This window comes from Rattus rattus, chromosome 16 (genome assembly GCF_011064425.1).
Source record: "Rattus rattus isolate New Zealand chromosome 16, Rrattus_CSIRO_v1, whole genome shotgun sequence".
Taxonomy (NCBI): domain Eukaryota; kingdom Metazoa; phylum Chordata; class Mammalia; order Rodentia; family Muridae; genus Rattus; species Rattus rattus.
Genome location: NC_046169.1, coordinates 14,206,985 through 14,228,891, shown reverse-complemented (window position 1 = coordinate 14,228,891; position 21,907 = coordinate 14,206,985). Strand labels below are relative to the sequence as shown.

Below are 21,907 nucleotides of genomic sequence, written 5' to 3'. Positions count from 1 at the left end.
TAACACTGGACCAAGTGGCTTCCCGTAGATGGGCCTGGAGGGCTAAAGGCCTGGCGTGCATTGCAGCCCCCCAGCCTCTGAGCCATGAAGTTCACCCGGAAAGCGCCAGTAAGGGTGAGCTGCTACACTCCTCTCTTTCCATGAGAAAGCACAGCCTATGGGCAACAGGGACCTCTGATGTGGCCATTGAGCCACCAGCTGCCCACGTTGACACATCCAGTGACTAGTACCCAGCTCATGGGTGGCTGACATTCATTGGCATCTAGCTCCAGAGAGGGTGATCTCCAGCTTTCAGGCAGAACTGTCCCCTCTGGTCTGTTCCCATCCCATTCAGAAGCCCAGGATAGACAGCTGTCACTTTGGCAGCCCCCATTCTCTGGTCCCCAAGTTGTCACACCCTCAAACCAACCATGTGAATGGAGCGACTCCAGGAAGCAACCAGACAAACAGGACCACAGGATGCATCTGATGTGCATTAAGTTCGTTGATTTTTTTTTCTCCTTTTAGTTCAAAATAAAAAAAATATATATATAGCAGGCTCTCAGGTATATAAACTGATAATATTAAAAATACAAAGTTCACCTTTACAAAACCAAACCAAAACAAGGAAACCACACACACACACAGTTCTGGTTAACAGTGAAACCCAACAGCTTACTATAAAATAATCTTAGTCGTGTTTCCACACTGCCGCAGAAGCCGTTTAGCAATGGAGGGCGGTCCCTAGGGGTAGAGGGAGACCCAAAACTGAGCGATTCTCATAGTTCTCTCAAATGACCTAAGCTAGAAGATGTTAAAGGAAGGCAGAGGCGCATCGGAAATGATGTATAGGTAGGTATTTATTTTAATACACCTCATTAGTTTGGCTAGGAAAAAAAAACCGTCTCACTGTCCCAACTTACAGCAGCCTCGTGCGTGTTATCAACGAAAATGTCATCCAAGAGATTTAAAAAAAAAAAAAAAAAAGCTAGGCAGAGAATAAAAAAGGAGAAGCTCAATTACTTCATGGTGTAAAAAAATAAAAGGAAAGGAAAAAAAAAAAAGAAAAAGATAAGAAAAAAGAAATTCCACGTAAGGCCATCAGGAAGTTCCCAGGCAGACTCAGTCCAGGCGGTGGCTTCCAGGCCCGCGGGCTTCTCCCACTCGTTCAGTTCCTGTACCTAGTAGAGCTGGCAGGTAGCATTCCGGGCGTCCTTGGCGAAAAGCACCTGTGCCCACGGGCAGAATCCAGGGTGGTGGCCAACGTCAGCCACCCCTCGAGGGTCAGTCCTGCAGGGCGGCCCTTCTGTTGCCTGCTTCAGTCTTTTTTTTTTCTTCTGGTGGGGTTTTTTTGTTGTTGGGTGTGTTTTGTTTTTTTTTTTGTCTTTTAAATTTTTTTTTTTTTTCTTTTTGTGGTTTTGTTTTCTCTGTGACAAGGAAGCTTTCTCTGTCTCTCCAGTGCTACAGTACTTGCTTTGATGTCACACTGAACAAAACGGACACTGTCTCTTTGTCCTCGGACACAGTTTTTCACGGAGGAGAACAAAGACTGCACGCACATTGGCAATGAAGCACCATACATAGTATGTTCAGGAATGTCACACGCCACGTACATCCGTGTCCCGGGAGAGGGCAGCCGGCTCATCTCACCTCACATCTGTGGGAAGGCAGGAAGAGTTGAAGCTATGACCACAGATACAGGGCCGCTTGACAACTTATGTCTTAATATATGCAGATGATATGTAATTTAAAAAAAAATCAAATTTTCCACAGTTTAAGTGTAATCAAATCTTCCCAATGTAAGAATTGGTACTAGGCTAGCTGCATTTCATAGAAGAACCCATGGCTCCCATTGCACAGATGGAAAAAATGAGGCATGGAAAGTTCCTTTTGGCCTTCCCGCTATCTTTCTTTCTTCTAGCCTAAGGCCTGTACTTGTGGGAGGTTGGCAGTTCGGGCCATGAAGTGTCAGGGAGAACCAGCCACCCTGTATGTGGGTCTCTGTGACTAATCAGAGCAATGATTTTTGTGGCTATTACGGTGCTGGTGATCAAATACAAGCTATCACCACAAAACTATACCTCCCAGTTCCATAATGAACCAACAGTGCCTTCCTTCACAGCCTGGAGACAGGCTGCCAGCTGGACACGGACAGTCGCAGAAACACCTGCCTCTCACTTGAAGGGGTTCCCTGTCAGCAGTGGGCCCATCAGAGCCACGTGGAACAACCCTGCCAACCTGCCCAAGGAGACACATGCCCAAGACAGGCATCCCCAGCCACACTCCTGTGGGAGCCAGGGCTCTCAGACACCCTATCTCTGAGGACTCTCTTGCCCAGAATAACTGTTTGTCTTGGATGCCCCTAAGTCCCATGTGCCAGGAGGAAGGGCTCAGCCAGACAGGCTCCAGCCCTCTGAGGCAGACAAGCTGCCACTCAGGACAGGTCTGGGAAATGGCACACCCCCACCTACATTCCCCACACTTCCGGGGAAAAACAGCATCATAGGGTGGGTTTGGAACAAGTATCCCTAAGAGGCTCTACAGTCCTTCTCTACCTGACCTGACTCTTGGATCCCAGAGCAGCCACCGTGGGTCCTGAGGGTAATTTTAAGGACAGAATCCACAGGGTCAAGTACAAAGGACTACCCATCCTGGTCTTACACGGAACGTTAACCTCTACCTCCTTTTCCTGATGTTGCTACTGGTTACAAAAGCTGACCGCCCTGGCCACTTAGCTCTTCGGATCCACTCAACCTCCTCAAGCCTCAACATCTGTAAAAGTCTTCTCAGTCCTTTCACTGGTCAGTGCAGTGGGTAGCCTCCCCAGGTAACTCCACCAGAAGCAACCACCCTTCCCGCCATGGGGCATTAGGGTGCCTAATCAACGACCAAGAGAAGGGCAAAGCTGTAGCTGCGAGGAGACCCGGCCCAGCAGTCCCGGAAGCACACAGAACCTTGAGCCAATCAGGGCCCATGGGAAGCTGGATTCGCTGGTCTGATTGTGTCCCAGCACCGCGAGGGAGTCCCCCAGCTCACCCAGCAGGCAGGGCCTACCTGGTCGGGCCGCCTTAGGTGGGTTTTAACCTTTTTCTTTTCCGCTTTTTACCTGATTCCCTACGTCTTCCTGTCAAGGAAAGGGCAGGGAAGGTGAGTGGCCTCCGGAGGGCCTGGAGTGGGAAGCCACAGCCATAAATACTGAAGGTGTTTATCTTTCAGAACGAAAGCCCGATCCACCCTGGCGCCTGGACACTTCTGGGTCTATCTCTGCGTTTGGGCTGCCTGAATGCTGGTGCTGTATAGGGATGCTGGTCGGGATGAAGGTTAAGACCCTGGGCTAGGGCACAGCCCAAATTCAGGGTCTACTGTCCCACCTGGATGGGGTACCCTGCAGGCACAGTTTCCCTGACAGTTTCCTCTACGGGCCAGACAGCTGGGAAATCCAGACCAATCAACTTTTACCATCGCTCTGTGACTGACTTGGTTCAGTCCAGTGCGACCGATCCCTCATCCCATATCCCTCAGGACCCACGCGAAGCAAGAAGCAAACAGACAGTGCTCGCCACTCACCCGTCTCCTCCTCCCGATGGTCTGGGTTCAGGTTGGAGGTCGCGCATGCGCACTCCAGGTGCTCCTCTAACCTCACCTGGACCTCTTTCAATTTTGGCTTCTTTCCTGACATACTCCACTTTGGCCACCTGCCGAGGAAACAAAGCCAGTGTCAACGCTATGTGCCCAAGGGGACCTGCCTGGTGCACACCAAACCAGGACTCAGATAGCTAACCCTTCCCGAGGCATTTCCCTTGAGCTCAGGTTTGCCTTCGTTCAAAATAAACCCCAATGATGTTAGGCCTAACAGCTGCACCCCACACCCAACAGCCCAAAGGGTCAAGGTCAGCCTGAACCACACAGCCGGGGATGTGGCTCAGTAACCAAAGTGCTTCCGCAGCGTCCACAAAGCCCTCGGTTCCATCCCCAGCTCCGTATAAACTGATCAGGATGTGGAGGCAGGAGGACCAGGAACTTAAGGTCACCTTTGGCAACAGAGTGCTGAGGTGAGCTGGGACTACAGAAGACTCCTAACTGCCCAGAAGATCTGAAGAGCGCCAGCAAAGAAAGGATGAACTGGACATAGGATGGTAGAACATAGTACGACTCTGGCGTATGTGCTGCTGTTAGTAAGAAAGCAGAGCCTCGGCTAGAAACAGCAGAAACTCAGCTGGAGACAAAGCTGAGGGAGGGGACGCTCCCAACTCAAGGTCTCTGAGAGACAGCAACACACACCTCCAGGCGGTCCAAAGACTTCACACCAGACTCTAGGATCCCAGGCAAGCCCTCCCATAGTCCCGGTCAGGTGCTGGGCACTATAGGCTCACACTCGGCAGCACTCTGTCATGAGTGTGCCAACTCCGCCCCCACACAGACATGCATGTGAATGGTGCACACAGCTCCCAATGGAGGAATACAACTCCACCCCCCCACACACACACCATACCCATTCAGCAGTTCCATAACCCACCCCCACCCCCAGCCCCCATCAACTGCCGCACCAGGAGGCAGCCTGGAGGCGTGTGCCCTGCTCCGTTCCAGCATGGCATTGCATTAGAGAATCCTCCAGGTCTCCTCCCTCGGAGTCCAGACACCAGCGCTCATTTAACTAGCCAGCCAGTGAGGAGGCAGGATTGTCACCTCCATGGATAGAAAAGGAAAATCAGGCACAGCATGCCCTCTCCTGAGGTGACCCAGGGAGCGTGGTTGGCGGCTTGTCCCAACCTCGATGCCACCTGGAACATGTGCCAGAGAACAGCCAACCTCCCAGCCCCGCAGAACTGCATACAACCGGTGCCAAATCCGTGTCCGACTCCTAGAGCAGCCCTAAGGGATCGCAACCTTACACCTCGCCATATACCAGGGAAACTGAGGCTACAGCAGTGCTGAACCCACCCCAGGTAGCCTGGGGCACCTAGCGGTGGCAGCCTTGTGCTATGCGATAATGGGGACAGTGCTTGGCCCAGAGTGACTGAGGGATTTTGGGCAGGGGAACATTTCCCACTCCTCTTCCAAGGGTATCAATGCCCAGGAGCCAAGAAGACCCAAGCAACGGTCAGCCATGCACCAGTACCAGGTCAGGCAGCCACTTCAGAGTACTGGGGACCAGACTCGGCCAGACTCTGCTGTGGCTACCAACTTGGCTACATTAATGGTTAACATGGGTGCAAAGGGTGCCAGGTGCCCAGCGGGCGTGTGAAGTAGAATGGGTGCCTCAGGTGTGAGCACGGTCTGCCAAGTATGAGCTCAGCAGGTAGGGCGTGGGACCAGGGGTCAGGGGTCAAGGGCCAGCCCAGGAGGTTTCGGTACGTCAGAAAGCAGGAGGGACAGCAACGTAGGGACAGTGAAAGCCAAGGAGGGTCTTGCCCTGAGAGCTGTAAGCATGGGACTATGTGCCCAGGGGTCTTTCTCAGAATGCTCTGGTGGAGTGCACAGACAGCCTGGGTGGGAACATCTGAGTGCGGCTATGCTGTCCAGATACCTCCAACCTGACCTGTGAAATGGGGACAGTGGTCACACCCACCCAAGTAGCTCATAAAAGAGCAAAGTTACCTCTGCAGAGGCACCCAGAGATAAAGTGGGTATGGTGGGACAGGCCCGGAAGCCCAGCACTCAGCAGGCTAAGGCAGGAGGATTGCTTCAAGTCTAGCCTAGTCTACACACTGAGTTCCAGGCCAGGCTGGCTTTAAGACCACGTATCCAAAAACAAATAAAAGACACGACATTAAACAACCACCCAGAAATGGGACACCGCCACCCAACAGGAGTTCGCTTCAACAGGAATCAATATTCGCACAAGACTCCTTATTAAAATTAAGCCCCCAAGCTCTGTTCAAGAAGTCATCATGTCCCCAGAGGCACTGCAATCCTGCTCCCTAGGCTCAGATAGGTGGTCTCACACTCCACCCCAGGGAACAGAAGGGCAATCCCTGTCCCTCCCTTCAAGGGCCCTGGGGTGGGTGGGGGAGAAAGTAGTTCTCCCAAAGGGAAAACATCAGCCAGTCCCAAGAGGAGCTGTAGGCAGAGGTGCCACATCCTTGCCACAGTCCCCAACCTCCAAAGATGTTCATAGTCTTTGGTGATCCAGCAAACTTCCAGGATGCCTAGGTAAACCCAGGCCTGAAAGAGACCATGGTCACAGACACCAGCAGGTGGGTGCTCTGCCCCTCCCAGCACAGCCTCTGTGGCGGGGACCAGGTGGGCGTCATGAGGCCCTGAACACAGGTTGTCAGGAGGGAATTTGGTTTGTCTTTTAACTGCAGTCCTCCAGCACGACCCAACCCTTAGATTTTCCCATGAGGGCCGATCCTAGACCCAACCCCCTGACTGCAGGGCAATAAAACCTTCTCCATTGAGCCTAGGGGTCCCCTACATGAACAGCAAGTGTTGAGGCGTTCCAGCCGGGGAGCCCCACTCTCCCAGACAGGCCCATGGTTATCAGACAGAAACAAACAGTGGTTTATAGTAGCACCTGCCTTGGGAATGCAAGGATTGCAGCCACTCTGCCACCTCTGTCTGGCCAGGAAATGGCTACATTTTTCTCTCCAAAGGACATGTTATGAATAGTAAATTTTCAGAACCGTCTCCATGAAAATAGAAAAAACGAGATGGTAACGTCCCGGGAATCCCACTTGTGCCCCACGCATTCCAGAGCTCTCTCACGTCCCACCCAGAGTGTCACCTGGCCAGGCCAGTATCCAGGCATTCCCCTGCAAGGAAGCGGGGCTTGTCCTATTACGCCAAGCCTCAGGACAATGGCATCTATGATAAAAGCCACTGCTGACTGAGCGGAACGCAGGGCACAGTCCCTCCTTCGGGTCAGCCACATGGACCCGATTATAGCCTCTTTTACTAGATGAGAAACCAGGCGCTGGCAAGCGAATGACTTGCCCAGGCCCCTCATTCTTCTCTGCTTTCTAATGACGCAGAATTAAAAGGAGCGAGGCCGCAAGGCCTCACAGCACAGCCCCAGAGACCTTCCCAGGACAGTGCTTTAACTTGACCAAGACGGCATTAGGCTCTGGCTCCCAAAGTGTCCCGTGGAAGGGGGAAGTCGGTGGCACATCTTAAAGTCTGAGGGACCCCCTATCCCCTCTGACTGAGGGCTCACAGCTTGCTAAGCATCGAGCCCATCTCGGGTGTTTTCTGCCATGCTGTTCCAGCATCCTTGGACCTCAAGCCCCTCAGCAGAGGAGGGACCATGAGACTTGCTCCTTCAAGACTAAAGCCTGCCAGGTCACCTTCTCTAAAACCTTTGCACAAGCCACCTGATGGAGCCCAGCTGGGACTTTCCCTAAAACACAGCTCCAGACCCAACCCCAGTTGGGGGAACCTTCCTTCTAGAAGCCTGAAGCCTGAGCCAGCAGAGCCCTACTTCCTGCATGTCGGAGACGGAGTAATGGAACCTCCTCATCCAGTTTTGCAGCCAGGTCGAATGATGGCTCAGAGCTGGCCTGACCCCTTGGCATCCCTAACCCCTGACCCTTGAGCAGCCCCGTGTAATGTAGACAGGAGAAGCCTCACCTCTGTCCAAGCTAAACGCTCCATGGGCTGGGCTCTGCTCCACTGTGCAGGCCCACAGGGCATACTTCTCCAGTCTCCACAACAGGGTATGGAGAACAGGGCTAGCACTTGAAGTCAGGCGATACACGCTGAGCACAGCAGGAAGAGAGCAGGAGGTCAAATAGGGTAAGGTCCTGGGCTGCTCAGGGATCATCCCAGCCAGCCACTGAGAGGCTGAAGCAGGGGTTCAAGGCCTGCCTAGGCTACAGAGGGAGTCCAAAATCAGCCTGAGTGAGTTAATTGAGCCATGTCTCACAATAAAACCATGGAGGGCTGGGTGCTTGGCTTAGTAGTAGAGCCCATGCCTAGAACTCCCCAGTGAGGGGCTGGGGGTGTGGCTCAGTGGTAGAGCCCCTGTCTAGAATCCCCCAGTGAGGGGCTGGGGCATGGCTCAGTGGTAGAGCCCCTGTCTAGAATCCCCCAGTGAGGGGCTGGGAGTGTGGCTCAGTGGTAGAGCCCCTGCCTAGAATCCCCCAGTGAGGGGCTGGGGTGTGGCTCAGTGGTAGAGCCCCTGCCTAGAATCCCCCAGTGAGGGGCTGGGAGTGTGGCTCAGTGGTAGAGCCCCTGCCTAGAATCCCCAGTGAGGGGTTGGGGGTGTGGCTCAATGGTAGAGCCCCTGCCTAGAATCCCCCAGTGAGGGGCTCAGTTGTAAATGTTTGCCTGTAATGAGAAGTTCTGGGTTTAACACACAGCACTACAAAGAAGGAAACACACACACACACACACACACACACACACACACACACACACACACACAACCAACCAAGGCTGAGGGCACTTAGAACATAGATGTGGCCCTCATCATCAACCCCGCCCCTGCTGACCCAGAGTCTGGGACTTTTAGGTCCATCTCCCTCCACGCAGGTTAGCATCAGCCTCCACCCCAAATACTACAGGCTTGGCATCCACAATAGGGCTCCTGTTCCACTGCCTCTCTGTCCCTCCTGCCAGAGCCTGCAGTGTCTGGAGCTGGATGTCCCCTCCTAGCTCTGGGTGGGCAGCAGTGGTGGTGCATATGGGTGGGTACTTACGATGGACTAGGAAAAGCCTAGCCCAACCAGGACTAGATTGGTCCCTTTCAACTGATCAGGACTCTGGATGAGTCCCATCCAGCACAGGGAAGGAGCAGTGAGTAACAGTGTCAGTGGGAATGAACCGTCCCTGTCACAGAGGCTGGAGACTGAAAACCTCCAAGTCAAAACCCCCATACACACCAGGTCACACTACCCACCCCTTGGACCGTGTTTCTAGCATGGAAAAAACGATTCCTAAACGCATACTGTAGTAGCTCACTCTTATAACCCCACCAGGCAAGAGGCTGAGGAAGGACTACCTCAAATTTAACATCAGCCTGGGCTACAAAGTTCTAAGCCAGCCTAGACTACAGAAATCCACGGCAGGCAGGCAAGGAACAAAGCCAGGCAGATTGAGAAACAGAAAGGCCTACTCTAGATCAAATCTATCACCCAAACGAATAAGATGGCAGGTTTCCAAACACTCCTCCATTTACCATCCCATGGTAACCCCGGGGCCTAGGGAAAGGCTGGGACTGGTTCAGGTGACACAGGTCACCGGGGTGCTTGAGCCACTCCTGGTAACATGTCCCTGCCGCAAGCCAACACACCCTGCTCAACCTCAGAGGGGGGACGGCAAGACTAGAGCGCATCCCAAGCGAGTCCACTGAACCCTGGGGAAGGGCCCATGGCTTTGGTGTCCACTTGTGAAGATGCCTGCAGAGATATGTGGGGTTTGGGGTTGGGGATTTTGCCCAGTGGGAGAGGGCCTGCCTAGGAACCCCAAGGCCCTGGTTTCGTGCCCCAGCTCCGGAAAAAAGACCCAAAAAAAAAAAAAAAATACAGATATGTGGGGTTTATTCAGTCAGCTCTCCCTGGAGCTCTCCAGAGACCAAGCGCCAAACATCAAAGTCAATTCTAAGTACAGATGCCTAGGCTGTGGGTCACAAAGGAGGTGCGTTGCCTAAGTCCTTACCAATAAAGGTGCTCTCCTGATACCTGCCTTCTGCTGGGGTCAAAGTTCATGGCAGGGTTGGGGGTTAAGACAGATTTACTAGAATGGAAGAATGAGGTCTGAAATCTTCACACATGACTCTGGGGACCCTGCAACGCCCCCCTCCCCACCCCCGAAGTATCATGGCTACAGAAGCCTGACTGTGTCAGAAGTAGATGTCGTCCTCAGAGGGAGGCATTCTAGCCCCTCAGCTGTCGAGAGCCCAGACACCACTGCTTGCACCCGTTCAGCCACCCAATGGTTACACGTTCAGCAAAAGGGCTTCAACCTGTTGGACGCCCCCTCTCCCCCCGGGGGGGGAGTTTGCATCAGAAATCCTGTATACCAGATATTTACATTAAGATTCATAACAGTAACCATTATGAAGTAACAACGAAATCATTTTACGGCTGGGGGGGTCACCACAACAAGAGGCCGCAGCGTTAGGAAGAGTAAGAACCACTGCTCTGACTGACGGGATGTCAAAGGCTCCAGGCTTGGCGACAACACCACAGAAATGCACACGCACAGGACAACCAGCTACCCATCATATTCTTAAGACTCATGCCCACAGAGGGACTAAACCTGCATCATTCAGCAGGGAAGCCAGCAACCAAACCCCGAAGGGCACAGAGGTCCAGAAGGGAACAGACTCAAGTTCCACTGTCACCTATGCAGACAGTGACCATGCATGCAAATTATGGGCCCCACAAATCTCTCACGGCGCTATGTGGCTAGTTCCTCTTAGAGGGAGCTGGGAAGACTCAGAGAGCTGTGAGTACCCCTCCACAGACACATTTAACTAGTAACAACTGCTGTAGAGGAAAGACTCTTTGCCAGCGCAGGGGAGAAAGTTCTAGACATGCAACTTTCTCCAGTCAGTCGTCAGTGCTAGGGTGGGCACTCCTGTGAAACATCTGCCCACACTCCTGTAAACAATCAGAGTGACCTCATTGGCTCAGCAAGCTGGACTGTGGTGGACTGACTACCTTCTTTGGCTGGTCACCAGTGCCCAACCTAGTGTTATCCTATGACACAACATGGGACCAAAAGCACAGCGTGACCCCTGAGTATCCCACAGTCACTCCTGGGGGGGGGGGGTCACTGAAGCCAGCCCCCTGGCCTGTACGGAGCTGCGTTGCTCACAACCGTAAGCCTCAGGCCATGCTTTGCCCTGCTTCTGAAACCGTTCCATCAACCCAAGAGCATTTTTTGCGAGACTGACCATGAGAAGGGACAGGACTCACCTTGACACTGCGGTGGTGGACCCTTGAGGGCTGGCACTTGACGCTGCTGGTGTTACAGCAGCCAGTGCAGCGCTTCACCTCCACACATGGGGGCCAGATCAAGAAGTTGGCCGATGTGGGGTCCACCTGGCTCCGAGGTATCTCGTAAATGACCGTCCTGGTCTTGCAAACTGCGGGAATGGCTTCCTCTGCAAAGGCAAGAATGTCAAGAGTAAGACAAAACTAGGAATCTACCTGTAGCACACAAAAACATGGCCTCCAATCTCCCAACCCACAGATACCCACTTAGGCTGCACCTAGATAGAACCCACCCCTGCAGTAGCACCCAGTATGTTAGTTGCCAATAGACCTCTCAATGTACAGGGCTGAAACTCACAAAGCTACAGACAGTTCAAGGCCAACCTAGGCAACCTAAGGAAGTCTTGTCTCAAAATAAAATGTGAAGAGGGCTGGGAAAATGGTTCAGGGGTAGAATGCCTAGAACCCCCAAATGAAGGTGGTAGAGCCCCTGCTTAGAATCCCCCTGTGAGGGACTGGGGGCGTGGCTCAGTGGTAGAGCCCCTGCCTAGAATCCCCCAGGGAGGGGCTGGGGGCATGGCTCAGTGGTAGAACCCCTGCCTAGAGTCTCCCAGTGAGGGGCTGTGGGCGTGGCTCAGTGGTAGAGCTCCTGCCTAGAATCCCCCAGTGAGGGGCTGGAGGCGTGGCTCAGTGGTAGAGCCCCTGCCTAGAATCCCCCAGTGAGGGACTGGGGGCGTGGCTCAGTGGTAGAGCCCCTGCCTAGAATCCCCCAGTGAGGGGCTAGGGTGTGGCTCAGTGGTAGAGCCCCTGCCTAGAATCCCCCAGTGAGCGGCTGGGGCTGGGGCTGGGGCTGAGTAGTAGAGCCCCTGCCTGACATGCACAGGCCCTTGTTTCCATCCCTCATACCCTTCCTTGCTTTGCAAGCCAAGAAGTAGGGCAGCAGAGGAGCAGGTCTTCACATAGCCCAAGGCTATGGACCTGGTTATGAAAGCCAGAAAACTACACTTGTTTGTCCCCCTGAGAACAGCCAGTCTGGGGCCATCTGCTTGCCAGGTGTGCACAGCAGATAAGAAATCCCCTCAGGACCCTGGGACACACACCCTTCTCCTCCTCAGGCAGTCCTTCCTCACTAACCCCATTTAACTCTAGACCTTGTTGCTCCTTATATAGTTGCTGCCTGGTAATGTCTTTCGGACGAGCCAATGTGCAGAGAGGTAGCTGTGATACCAGGAAGGCTCTGGGGCCTGTCCACTGATTGTCTCTGCTGACCTACCTATCAACACTGAAGGGGATCTTGACTCTAGACTCAGAGCCAGAAGGAGTGATAGGCCAAGGAGACGCGAGCCAGCTAACCAGCGGGCGTTAACCACACCTAAGAGATACGCACACCAGCAGCTGCCAGCGCACTCCAGAGGAGCTACACAGGTGTCCACACACTCCCTGGGAGTTAGAGGGGAAAGCATGAATGCTGGGATGGAGACCAGACAGACTCCTCCCTGCCCTCGGGGGCCAGCACTATCCTTCTGGATGTGAGTTCCTCCAACACAGAGGGCCCAAACACTGGGCTGGGCACACTGGCCTGGGCTACTGGGGGGCTTAGCCATTCTGCGTTTCTTATGATAGCCATTGAAGAGAGTCTTCTAAGTGGGTCTCATGTAAGGACCTTAGCTTGCAGTCAGTTCCCCTCAGCTCAGTAGGGAATCTACAGTCCTCGCAGGATGCCTGAGACCTGGTTGGGAAGCTACCATCTATTCTCATGTCTGGAATGTTCCCTGACAGTAGCTAGGAATCGATAAAAATCTACCTTTTTACTGGTAACTAAATCTCACAGAGAGAGGGATCTACTTGCCTTAGGCTCACACAGCAGCCAGTACCCCAACAGTACACAGACAGCCCCCTTATCTGAGCTAGGATGGGGTGAATCATACCTGAAATTCCACCCTATGAAGAGTAGAGGTCTTGGGAGGATATAATTTTTTCCCCAGAATGAGAGCCAGGTGGAACCCCAGAGTCAAAGGTGAGAGAGGTAGGGTCTCTGAAAGAGGTGTGGGTCCCAGCACACTCCAGGCTGCACCCAGATTCTGCAGCTGAAGCCCAAGAGCATGCTGGAGCTCACATCAGGAACTGAAAATTAAGCACGGCCACGTTTTCCAACGAAGCCTCCTTATAGACAGGTCCTGACAAGACTGGGCACTTAAGGAATTTATAATGTTCCCCTCCTGGAAACTCTTGGCCCAGGTACAAGACTCCCAGGCAGGAGACACTCTATAGAAGAGAAAGAGGCCTGCCTGCCTCCATGCGGAGGGCAGGGGGCCAGCGAAGCCTTTGTTTAGTGGAGGGATATGTGGCTGTACCCAAGGCCTTGAGTTAGCAGGAAGCCCTCACAGCTCCAGTGGGAACCAGCCCCTTTCCGCTGCCACATGGCCTTCCATGCTCACCAATACTTCTCTTCCTGCGGATGGGCACAGGCCGCTTCTCCGGCACATGCTTAACAGTGTGGGACCCATGGGCTCTCAGGTTTGTCTCCAAGGCATCCTCAGCCCCTAAGAGTAGAAAGAAAAATATGGTAAAGTGCCCACACGTATGTACCATACTCCTGGGACCTAATTAACTGAGGCTTATACAGTAGGTTTCAGAGTGGGACAAGGGGTAGTGTTCAAATCCCCAGTCCCAGACCCTCTGCTTGCATACAGGGTTTACAGATGAGCCTTCAACCAACTCCCTAGACCCTTGTCAGTATGCACGTCCCCAAAGCGCCACTCTCCTGTGAGATTCTGAGGTTCTCTCAGGAAGACATTCAGGTACTCTCGCTTACGACTCTGAAGGAAACCCTTGGAGGACTGCACTGAGTCAGGAAAGTCCCAAGGCCACCCAGCTGGGCCCAGTTCTGGAGCAGCACCACTATCGCCGAAGCAAAGAGGGGAAGAGCGGCTGCCTCTCCTGCTGTTGTGTGTGTACAGCGCGCCTCCCTCTTGTAAAGCAGGCTTTGATGAAATGCCCTAACCTCTGAGGGGCATCGGAAGCAACGCCAGACCGGGCTGCAAGCCAACCTCCACAAGTTCCTGAAATAAGCCTGCTCTGAGGGCCAGAGGCCATGAGAAACAGCAAAGGGGTGCAGCTGGTAGCTGAGAGAGAAGTGAGGCTAGAGTCCCCAGGGCTAGGTGAATAAGGGAGCAAGGCATACAGAAGGAGGCAGGAGGCAGGCGGCAGCACCTGAAGGAGTGTTCGCACCTTGAGGGCCACCAGGTGCTCAGCAGAGGTAGAGTTACAGACTGAGGACAGATTTAAGGTCAGCTGGGAGAGCCCAGCCTCTGAGATACGCTGGCCCATCACAGTGGAAGAGGCTGCTACAGTGCCCCACGTTCTGCAGTTCCTGGGGACAAGAGGACAAAAGAGCCCCACCACATGCTGGGCAGACATTATCAGCTTCAAATATAATTAATCTATACCTGGCTTTCCCAGGCTATATCATGCAGAACTTCAAGCAGAGTTCCCCTCCTTCCATCTTCACTTTTCTCCGGGACCCTCTCCCCTGAACAATCTCCCGTGGGTCCCAACATTTATTGACATTTCGCCCAATCGGAGAGCCCTCCTAGCGAGAGATACACACAGCCTACTAGGTACCACACCATCCACAACCAGCCTCCTCCTCCCTGAGACGTCTCCTACCCACACACTTAAGATAAAAAGCAAAGACTCATCTAAGGTGTGAATGTCAACGATGAATCTGAGCCCAAAAAACTATCTAAAATGACTCAATGTTCCAATGGCACCGATTTTATTTTAAGACCCAAAATAAGATCGGAACTGCTCATGCAGTAAAAATTTCCCATCAACCAACTGTTACAGAGAAGCATCCCTTCACAAAAAAAGTGACATGGTGAGTCATGACCTAATGATGACCATCCCGCTATGACCAATCCAACAAGAGACGAATGGGCCATCCACTCACAGGGCCCGCGAGAGGGCCGACTGTGGTCCTCTGATGCCTCGCTTGCCTCAACATGCACATAGTAGGTGTCACTGACTTTGCAGAGGCCAGGGCACTAGAGTCCAGAAAAACTGAACAAGACAGGACAAATCAGACAGGCAAGGTGTGGTGAATCCGCCTCACTCAGGAGGTGGAGGAAGGATGAAGAAGAGTTCAGAGTTCAAGGTCATCCTCAGGTACAAAGTAAATTCAAAGTCAGCCTGGGACCTACAAGATCCAGTCTCGAAAAAACTAAAAACAAAACCAAAATAAAAATGAAGACCAAAAGAAAGCTGGGACCCTCCAAGGTCCAGCGCTCAATAGGTCCAATTCCCCAACCCAATGACTCCTGACTGAACTTAATGCAGACAAACTCAGCCACAGAAACAGGTCACAGCTCCTACTCAGACAAGCCCACCTTCTGCCCCCCCCCATCCCAGATCAAGCTAGGTCATAAGTCAGGTGCGGTGGCATAAGAGAAAGATCGGAAGTTCAAGGCCACCCTTCTCAAGAAACAAAAACAGGCTGCTGATGTCGTTCATCTGAAAGAGGATCCAGAACACCCAAGACCCTGGGTTCCATCCCCATTACTGCATTAAAGAAGTATGGTGATGAGTGTTGGTAAACCTCTTCCTATGCCAGCAGAGACAAGAAGATATCCCTCAAGCCTTACATAAGGGAGCGGAAGGCTATGGCGCCTGGGCTCTGTGAGACCACAGCTTTAAAATAAATAAGTAAATAAACAAACGGCCATAAGCCAACTACTGATCTACCACGGTGGCATCTTCGATGTGCGACAGATGCATTCCTCGGGAGTTTAAGGATGTTATCTTGTGTGACACAAGTAAGTCCAGCATGAACCAGTGACTAGGTCCCTCTCAGGTCAAAATCACCTCCTTTATCCTATGCAGATGTGTGAGTGACAATGTCTGATTACTAAAGGGAAGGACAGACAGAGTCCACTAGCCCTGTCCTGGCTACAATATTGTGAGTCGCCTGGGATGGGATGTTTTATGTATCAGTGACTCAATGACCCATGGGCAACTGGCCAGCAGTTCTAGAGAACAAAGCTCCTGTTACAAAACACACACAAACACACACACACACACACACACACACACACTCCCTCACAGTCGACCTGAACTTCTGAGCTGCAGTTCACAGCAAGGCCGCATGTCCGTCTTGGGTCTCTGAAGCCAAAAGCCACACTGGAAAGACCACTTAGAGCTCCTTGACTCTGCCATGGAATGCTCTGGGCTCAGGGACATTCTTGGCAATGTACTGGAATCCTGCAACCCTTGGAGCTGGGCCACACAGCCAAGGAGCTGCAAGGTTGGGAGGAGATGCCTTCAGGGTTTCCCCATCTGGAAAACAGGGATGCTGCCAGCTCACTAGACAAGCCATGTGCCAATCACAAAGCCCCACCCACTTGGATGAGGAGCTGGCTGGGGAGCCTGGGACACCCCTAAGCCTTTCTCTGCTGCCTGCAACCTAGATATAGGGACAGAAGGAATTCACCTGGAGAGGCCATCCTTGGGGATGTCCCAGTGAGAACCGCTTCCAGCTGACTCTAATACTGACTACCACAGCTGTCCGCAGGCTCCTCTAGCAGCCAGAGCCACAGGGCTCCTCACTTCAAGAAGAGACAGAATGTGAACGAGAGCCAACCAGCCAAGATGAGTTTCCAGGTAATTTCCATACCAGAGCAGGGGGATAGCCCAGTAAGGAAGACCCCACTTTGGGTTGATGTCACAAGGGGTCCTCCAGCCCTGTCTTCAAGATGAGGAAGCTATACCCACACTTGGCTTTCAGAGGTTTCCAAGGGAGACCCCTCCAAATGTCTGACAGGTAGAATGAGTGTGGGATGTCCTAAATACACACACACACACACACACACACACACACACACACACACACACACACACACACACATCATTCTGACAGAAGCGGTTTGAAACCTCCAGGGCCCCCCTCCTGGACAGTTTTTTTTCCTCTCTGGACCCTCCCAAGGAGGCCCCAAGCCCGGAGCCTCCAGCCCCCCCATTGGGCACAGCAGCTTAACCTGAACAGAAGCTTGGTGCTAAAAGCATTAATGGTGGGGGGTGGGGGAGGTGTGGCTGCAGAGAACAGCATAAGAATGGTCCTGCAGCAAGTGAATGGCCCATTTCCCCCAACATCCAGACAGCAGGAGGCCCAGCCCTGGCTTAAACAGGAAAGCAGTCCGCCTTCTCCAAAGCCTTTGGGGGCCAGCAAAAACTCTGGGAGTATTCCCCCAGTGACCCCAGCCAAGTCCTCCACCCAGGCCTACTCAAAAAGGGATCAGATGAACCCTCCCTGACCCAACTCTGGATCTCCAAGAGAAAGCCTAGGCCTGCCACTCCAGATCAGGATCTCCTGGGCCAAGAAACTACTGACATGGGGCTGCCTTGTTAAAAAATGGTTTTGGCATGCAAAGAAAACAGTTCAGGCCTCTCCACCACCATAATTAGGTACAAATTTCAAAATGGCTAGACCATGTGATTTTACTTAATTCTCTCACCGCTCGCCCTTTCTGAAAAGTTTGCAAGGAGGGGGAAATCGTCACTTAGAATTCACTTTGGCGCCCTTTAGTTCCTCCTGACAAACTCACTGGGGCCTTTTTTAAAAAGCTGGTGGTAAATTTTATCCCAGTGTGTCAGAGAGAGAGAGAGAGAGAGAGAGAGAGAGAGAGAGAGAGAGAGAGAGAGAGAGAGAGAGAGAGAGAGAGAGAGAGAGGAGGAAGGAGGAGAAGAGAAGAGAAGAGAAGAGAAGAGAAGAGAAGAGAAGAGAAGAGAAGAGAAGAGAAGAGAAGAGAAGAGAGAATACCCAGGCTAAGTGTTCATTTTGAAAAGGTCACAAAAGACAAGAGGAGACCAAGTCCTCCAGCACAGAGAACTGCCTCTGCCATCCCAGTCCATGCCCACTTATTTTAGCCCTTGTCGATCCGAGTCTAATCCAACCCTACATTTACAAATTGTTTTCTACGTGGCTTGGCTCTGGCCCGGGGCGGGAAGCCCCCAAAATAGCCCCAAGCGCCAGTGTCCCAGGCGCGCCTTTTTACAGGATGGTGTTGAGAAAAAACATCGACCTCCCGCGGCCACCACAGGGACCCAGCCCCGGGCGATCAAGGCACCAGGGAGTGGAGTTTACAAAAGGCCCGGACTGACCAGATCCTCAAGCGCTCTGGGGGCCCTCGCCAGGAGAAGACCAGCCATAACCCCACGCTCTGTCCGGGCCGCCTCCCGCGCTCCCGGGCCAGAGGCACAGCCGTTGGTCCGCACACCTGGCAGGGTCTTTCGGCACAGTCTAAAACTGAACTTTCAGTGACACACCCGCTGCGTTTCCCTTAAACGCAAAAACAACCCCCGGGCGAGCGAAGCAACCCTCCGCTGCCGCTGGGAGAGAGAAAGTGGCAACTGTAAGAGAAACGCCTGACTCATACGCCTGGGCGTTTATGGCCGGCGAGTGGAGTCTGACCTTTCGGTGCGCTCCTGCGCAGCGCCCGGCCCGGCCGAGCGCAGGGTACGGTTCCTCGCGCAGCCTGCCCGCCCCGCCGCCCGCGCCCTCCTCGCAGCCAGGGCAGGGCAGGGGCGCGATTTACCTACGGAGTCTATCTCCAAGAGTCGCTGGAGGTCCCGGATGCTGTGGATCTGACTTCGAGCCAGTCGCTCGATCAACTCCCGGGGTATCTCGGCTTCCTGCAAGCAGACCACACGGTCAGGACGCGCCCAGGGGTTCCAGCCCGGCCCCAGGGGCCACGCAGCCCGGCCCGACCCTCGCCAGGCTCTAGAGCCAGAGGATCGGGTGGGGCTAGGTGGGACCCCCCCCAGGTCCTCCACACTATTCCTATCTCTCTGACCTTGGTAAAAACACCCCGACACCGCCTTGACATGTTCAGGCAAAAAGCAGCCGTGCTCTGGCCCTCCCCAGGGTATCTGGGGGCAGCCAGGGGTCGGAGGAGTTTCTGGTTTAATAGCTAAATCCACATGTAGAAACAGAGGGTCGAAATGCGTCACGCATCCACGACTGGAGTTACAGCAGCCTCAACACTTTAACCTAGCCTGAGGGTTCAATTTCACTCTGGGAATCCTGAACCGAGCCCCCAGAGGTGAGGGTCTTCGCTCCCCCCCCACCCTACCCCCCCTACAAGCACGCGCTCCCGGTCGCCCCACCCGTCTCCGGCCCAGTCACGGCCCTAGCGCCGACTAGGACGCCCAAATCCATCGGGGCTTGAGAGGCTGTAGGGAACGCAAAGGGTTAAATATCCACCTCGCGCCTCTCCGGTCCCTGCCCAGACCACCCCCACCGTTCAACCTCCCCCACTCTCCCTCCCGGTTTTTTAAAGGGAGTCAGGGTCGCTGGAGGACTCAACCACGAAGTTCCCACGACAGGGGCTGTGGAAAGTCATTCATCACGGCAAAGCTCCCGGGGAATGGGGGTAGGGGGGTGGGGTGGCGGTGGGAGGGCGCGGGCGCCTGGCCCGGCCCCAGCTGCCTCCTTCAGCCACCTGTAAGCAGGCCCTGGGCGGGCGGAGACTGCTCCAGTCCTGCGTCGGACTGGGTTTGGGGACCGGGAACTGGGGGCTGCGGCTGGGCGCTGCCCACCCTGCCCAGTCCCCGGCTTCAGCCGCACCCTCGTCTACCTTACTGCCCGCCCTAGTCCCCTCCCAGGGCACGGTCAGTTTACACACACCCCCTTTTCCCGCTGTCCGCACCCCGTTACTGCATTGTCCGCTGCGTTCGGGCTGCCCCTTCAGGAAAGGCACCCACAGCCCCCCGAAGTTTCTGCCCACGGGTTCACCTCGCGGCTCCCCCGTCCCCCTCCAAGGCGGAGCGACGCAACGCGCTGGAAACTCACCAGACACACTTGGGCATGGCAGAAAATAGAACCCAGTTGGGATTTTTTTTTTTTTTAAATTACACCACCCTGACAAAATCGAAATGCTCTTTGCAGAGCTTGAAACAGGTAGCCGAGGGGGGCGTGCGCCGAGGGAGCCCAGAGGGGACAGAGGCGCGGGGGTGGCACCCACCTCGGCCAGGGCATGGGCGAGGTATCCGCAGCCGAGGAGCAGCAGGCAAGCCCAGGTCCTCATCGCGTCCCGAGGCGCTGGAAGCTCGGCAGGGAGGCGAGGCCGCGGGGCGGGCGCTCCAGCCGGGCTCCTGTGGCGGCGAAATTCAGTACCATCCCTCAGGGAGCGCGGCCCGGAGGAGGGTGGCGCGGAGAGCAGGGAGCCTGCGGAGCGCGCTCGGCGCGAGCTGCGAGTGCAGAGGCAGCGAGGAGGAGGAGGAGGAGGAGGAACAGAGTCGCGCCGGGAGCCTCCTGGGCCGCCGGGTAGGGGGTGGGGACGGAAGGGGCGGAGGGCGGGGGCTGGGCTTCTTCCTTGGTGCGTTCCCGTGCTGGCCGCCGCCGCGCTCGCTCCCCGTCGCTGGCTTTAGGAGCGACCCGGCCGGTAAATCCGCATATTTGCTGCCGTCAGCCCCGGGAGGGGACCACGGAGCGTGACTGCAGCTCCCGCCGCACCACCGATCACCTGTCTGGACGCTCGGCCCGGTACCAGCTACGGCCTCGCTTCTCTCTGTGGGCTCCGGGCAGCCCCGAGAGCCTGTTCCCGGCCTTCCTCTCGCCGCTGCCGCCCCGGGCCGGGCACGGCGCGGCCCAGCACGGCGCGGCCCGGCGGCCTGCGTGCGCCCCTCCGCGGCGCGCCCTCGGCTACGGCGCGGCGCTCCGCCCTCCGCCCGCCCGGGCCGGGCAGCTCCCGCGGCCGCGCCGACTGGCAGCTGCCAACCCGCCCGGGGCCTCGCTACGCCGCCCGTGCGGGTCGGAGGGCCGAGCTGGCGCCGCTGCCGCCGCCGCAGCAGCCGCGGGAAGACCAGAGGAGGAGGTGGAGAAGAAGGCGCAGGCAGGCCGGGCTTCGGGAGTTGAGCGGGCTCCGCAGGACGCGCGTGTGGAGCCGGCCGGCGACAGGGAGGGGGTTATAGCGCCGCCACCGCGCCCCTCCCCCGCCCCCCCCCCCCCCCCCCCCCCGGATTCCGGGCCCGGGACCCGCACCTCGGAAGCGCTCAGGGGTCTCGCGGGCTAGATCGGGCCCGGCCGCCACTGCAGTGGCCACACACGCGCTCACGCAGGCAGCTAAATCCATCCAACCTCGGCGCCCGCGGCTCGGAGCCCACAGGCGCCGGGGCTCCCGGAGCGCCCCTCCCTCGAGCTTGCCCACCCTTCAGTGCCAGCTGCAATCCTGCGGCACCCGGCGGGGAGGGGAGGAGGCCGCTGCAGAAGCACGGCCGTCTCCGGCTCGCCTCTCTCTCGGGCCCCAGCGGCAGTAAAGGGCAGCGCCCAGAGCTACTGCGCCAAAAAGGGCATGAGAGTCGGCTTGGCCCCCGCCCGGCTCTCGGGCCGCTTCCCACTGTAAGGATCCAGTGCTCCAGCCTTCCCCTCTCCATAAAAGGAGGGGGAGTGAGTCTTTGCGAAGAGGCGGGGCTGGTTTAGGGGCGCGTCTAGGGCACTCACCTGACGGCTGCCACGCGCCCGCGCCCCAGAGCCAAAGCCTGGGACACCTGATTGAGGAACTTGCACTCTTGTGTGGAGGTGGAAGCGAGGCTAGAGTCAGGGAGGAGGCTGCCACCTGCCTCATCGCCACCTTGACACCCTGCACCCTCCAGATCCTTAGCCCCTGGCAGAAGGCCCAGCCGCACCCTGAACGGGGAGCTGAGGGGATAGAAGAAAAGATAGAAAAGAAGCCGCGGGTGAGGAACTCCTGGGTTCTGCCTTGGGATCTAAGGGAGCGCAGAGCGCCACCTCCGGCCAAGGCACAGTACAGACCGGGTGGCGGGGAAGGCACATGCGGACAGAAGTCTGATCAGGGCTGGACGGTTCTCCCACTGAGAGAGATGGATTCCTGGTGGGATGTGACCCGACGGCAAGGCCAGACCTGTCAGCTTCTTGACATGCATTGGAGTTAGAGGATTGTGGACCTTTCAAATCCCAAAACTAGACAGAGCTTAAGGCTCTGGAGACTATGAAGCGCTCCATGGGTAGGGGTGCAACAGAATCCCGCCCGTCC

At 55.3% G+C, this 21,907-nt stretch overlaps 1 protein-coding gene across 1 annotated transcript; it reads right to left on the bottom strand.

Annotated features, from left to right (window-relative positions):
- Positions 1–819: 819 nt before the first annotated feature.
- Positions 820–20,481, bottom strand: Pdgfa (platelet derived growth factor subunit A). The gene is given in 7 exon segments (XM_032886458.1): positions 820–1,636; positions 3,547–3,649; positions 3,651–3,674; positions 10,842–11,029; positions 13,298–13,402; positions 18,449–18,545; positions 19,877–20,481. Coding segments are annotated over 7 exon segments (591 nt in total). The 5' UTR covers positions 19,940–20,481; the 3' UTR covers positions 820–1,625.
- Between the last annotated feature and the right edge of the window lie 1,426 nt (positions 20,482–21,907).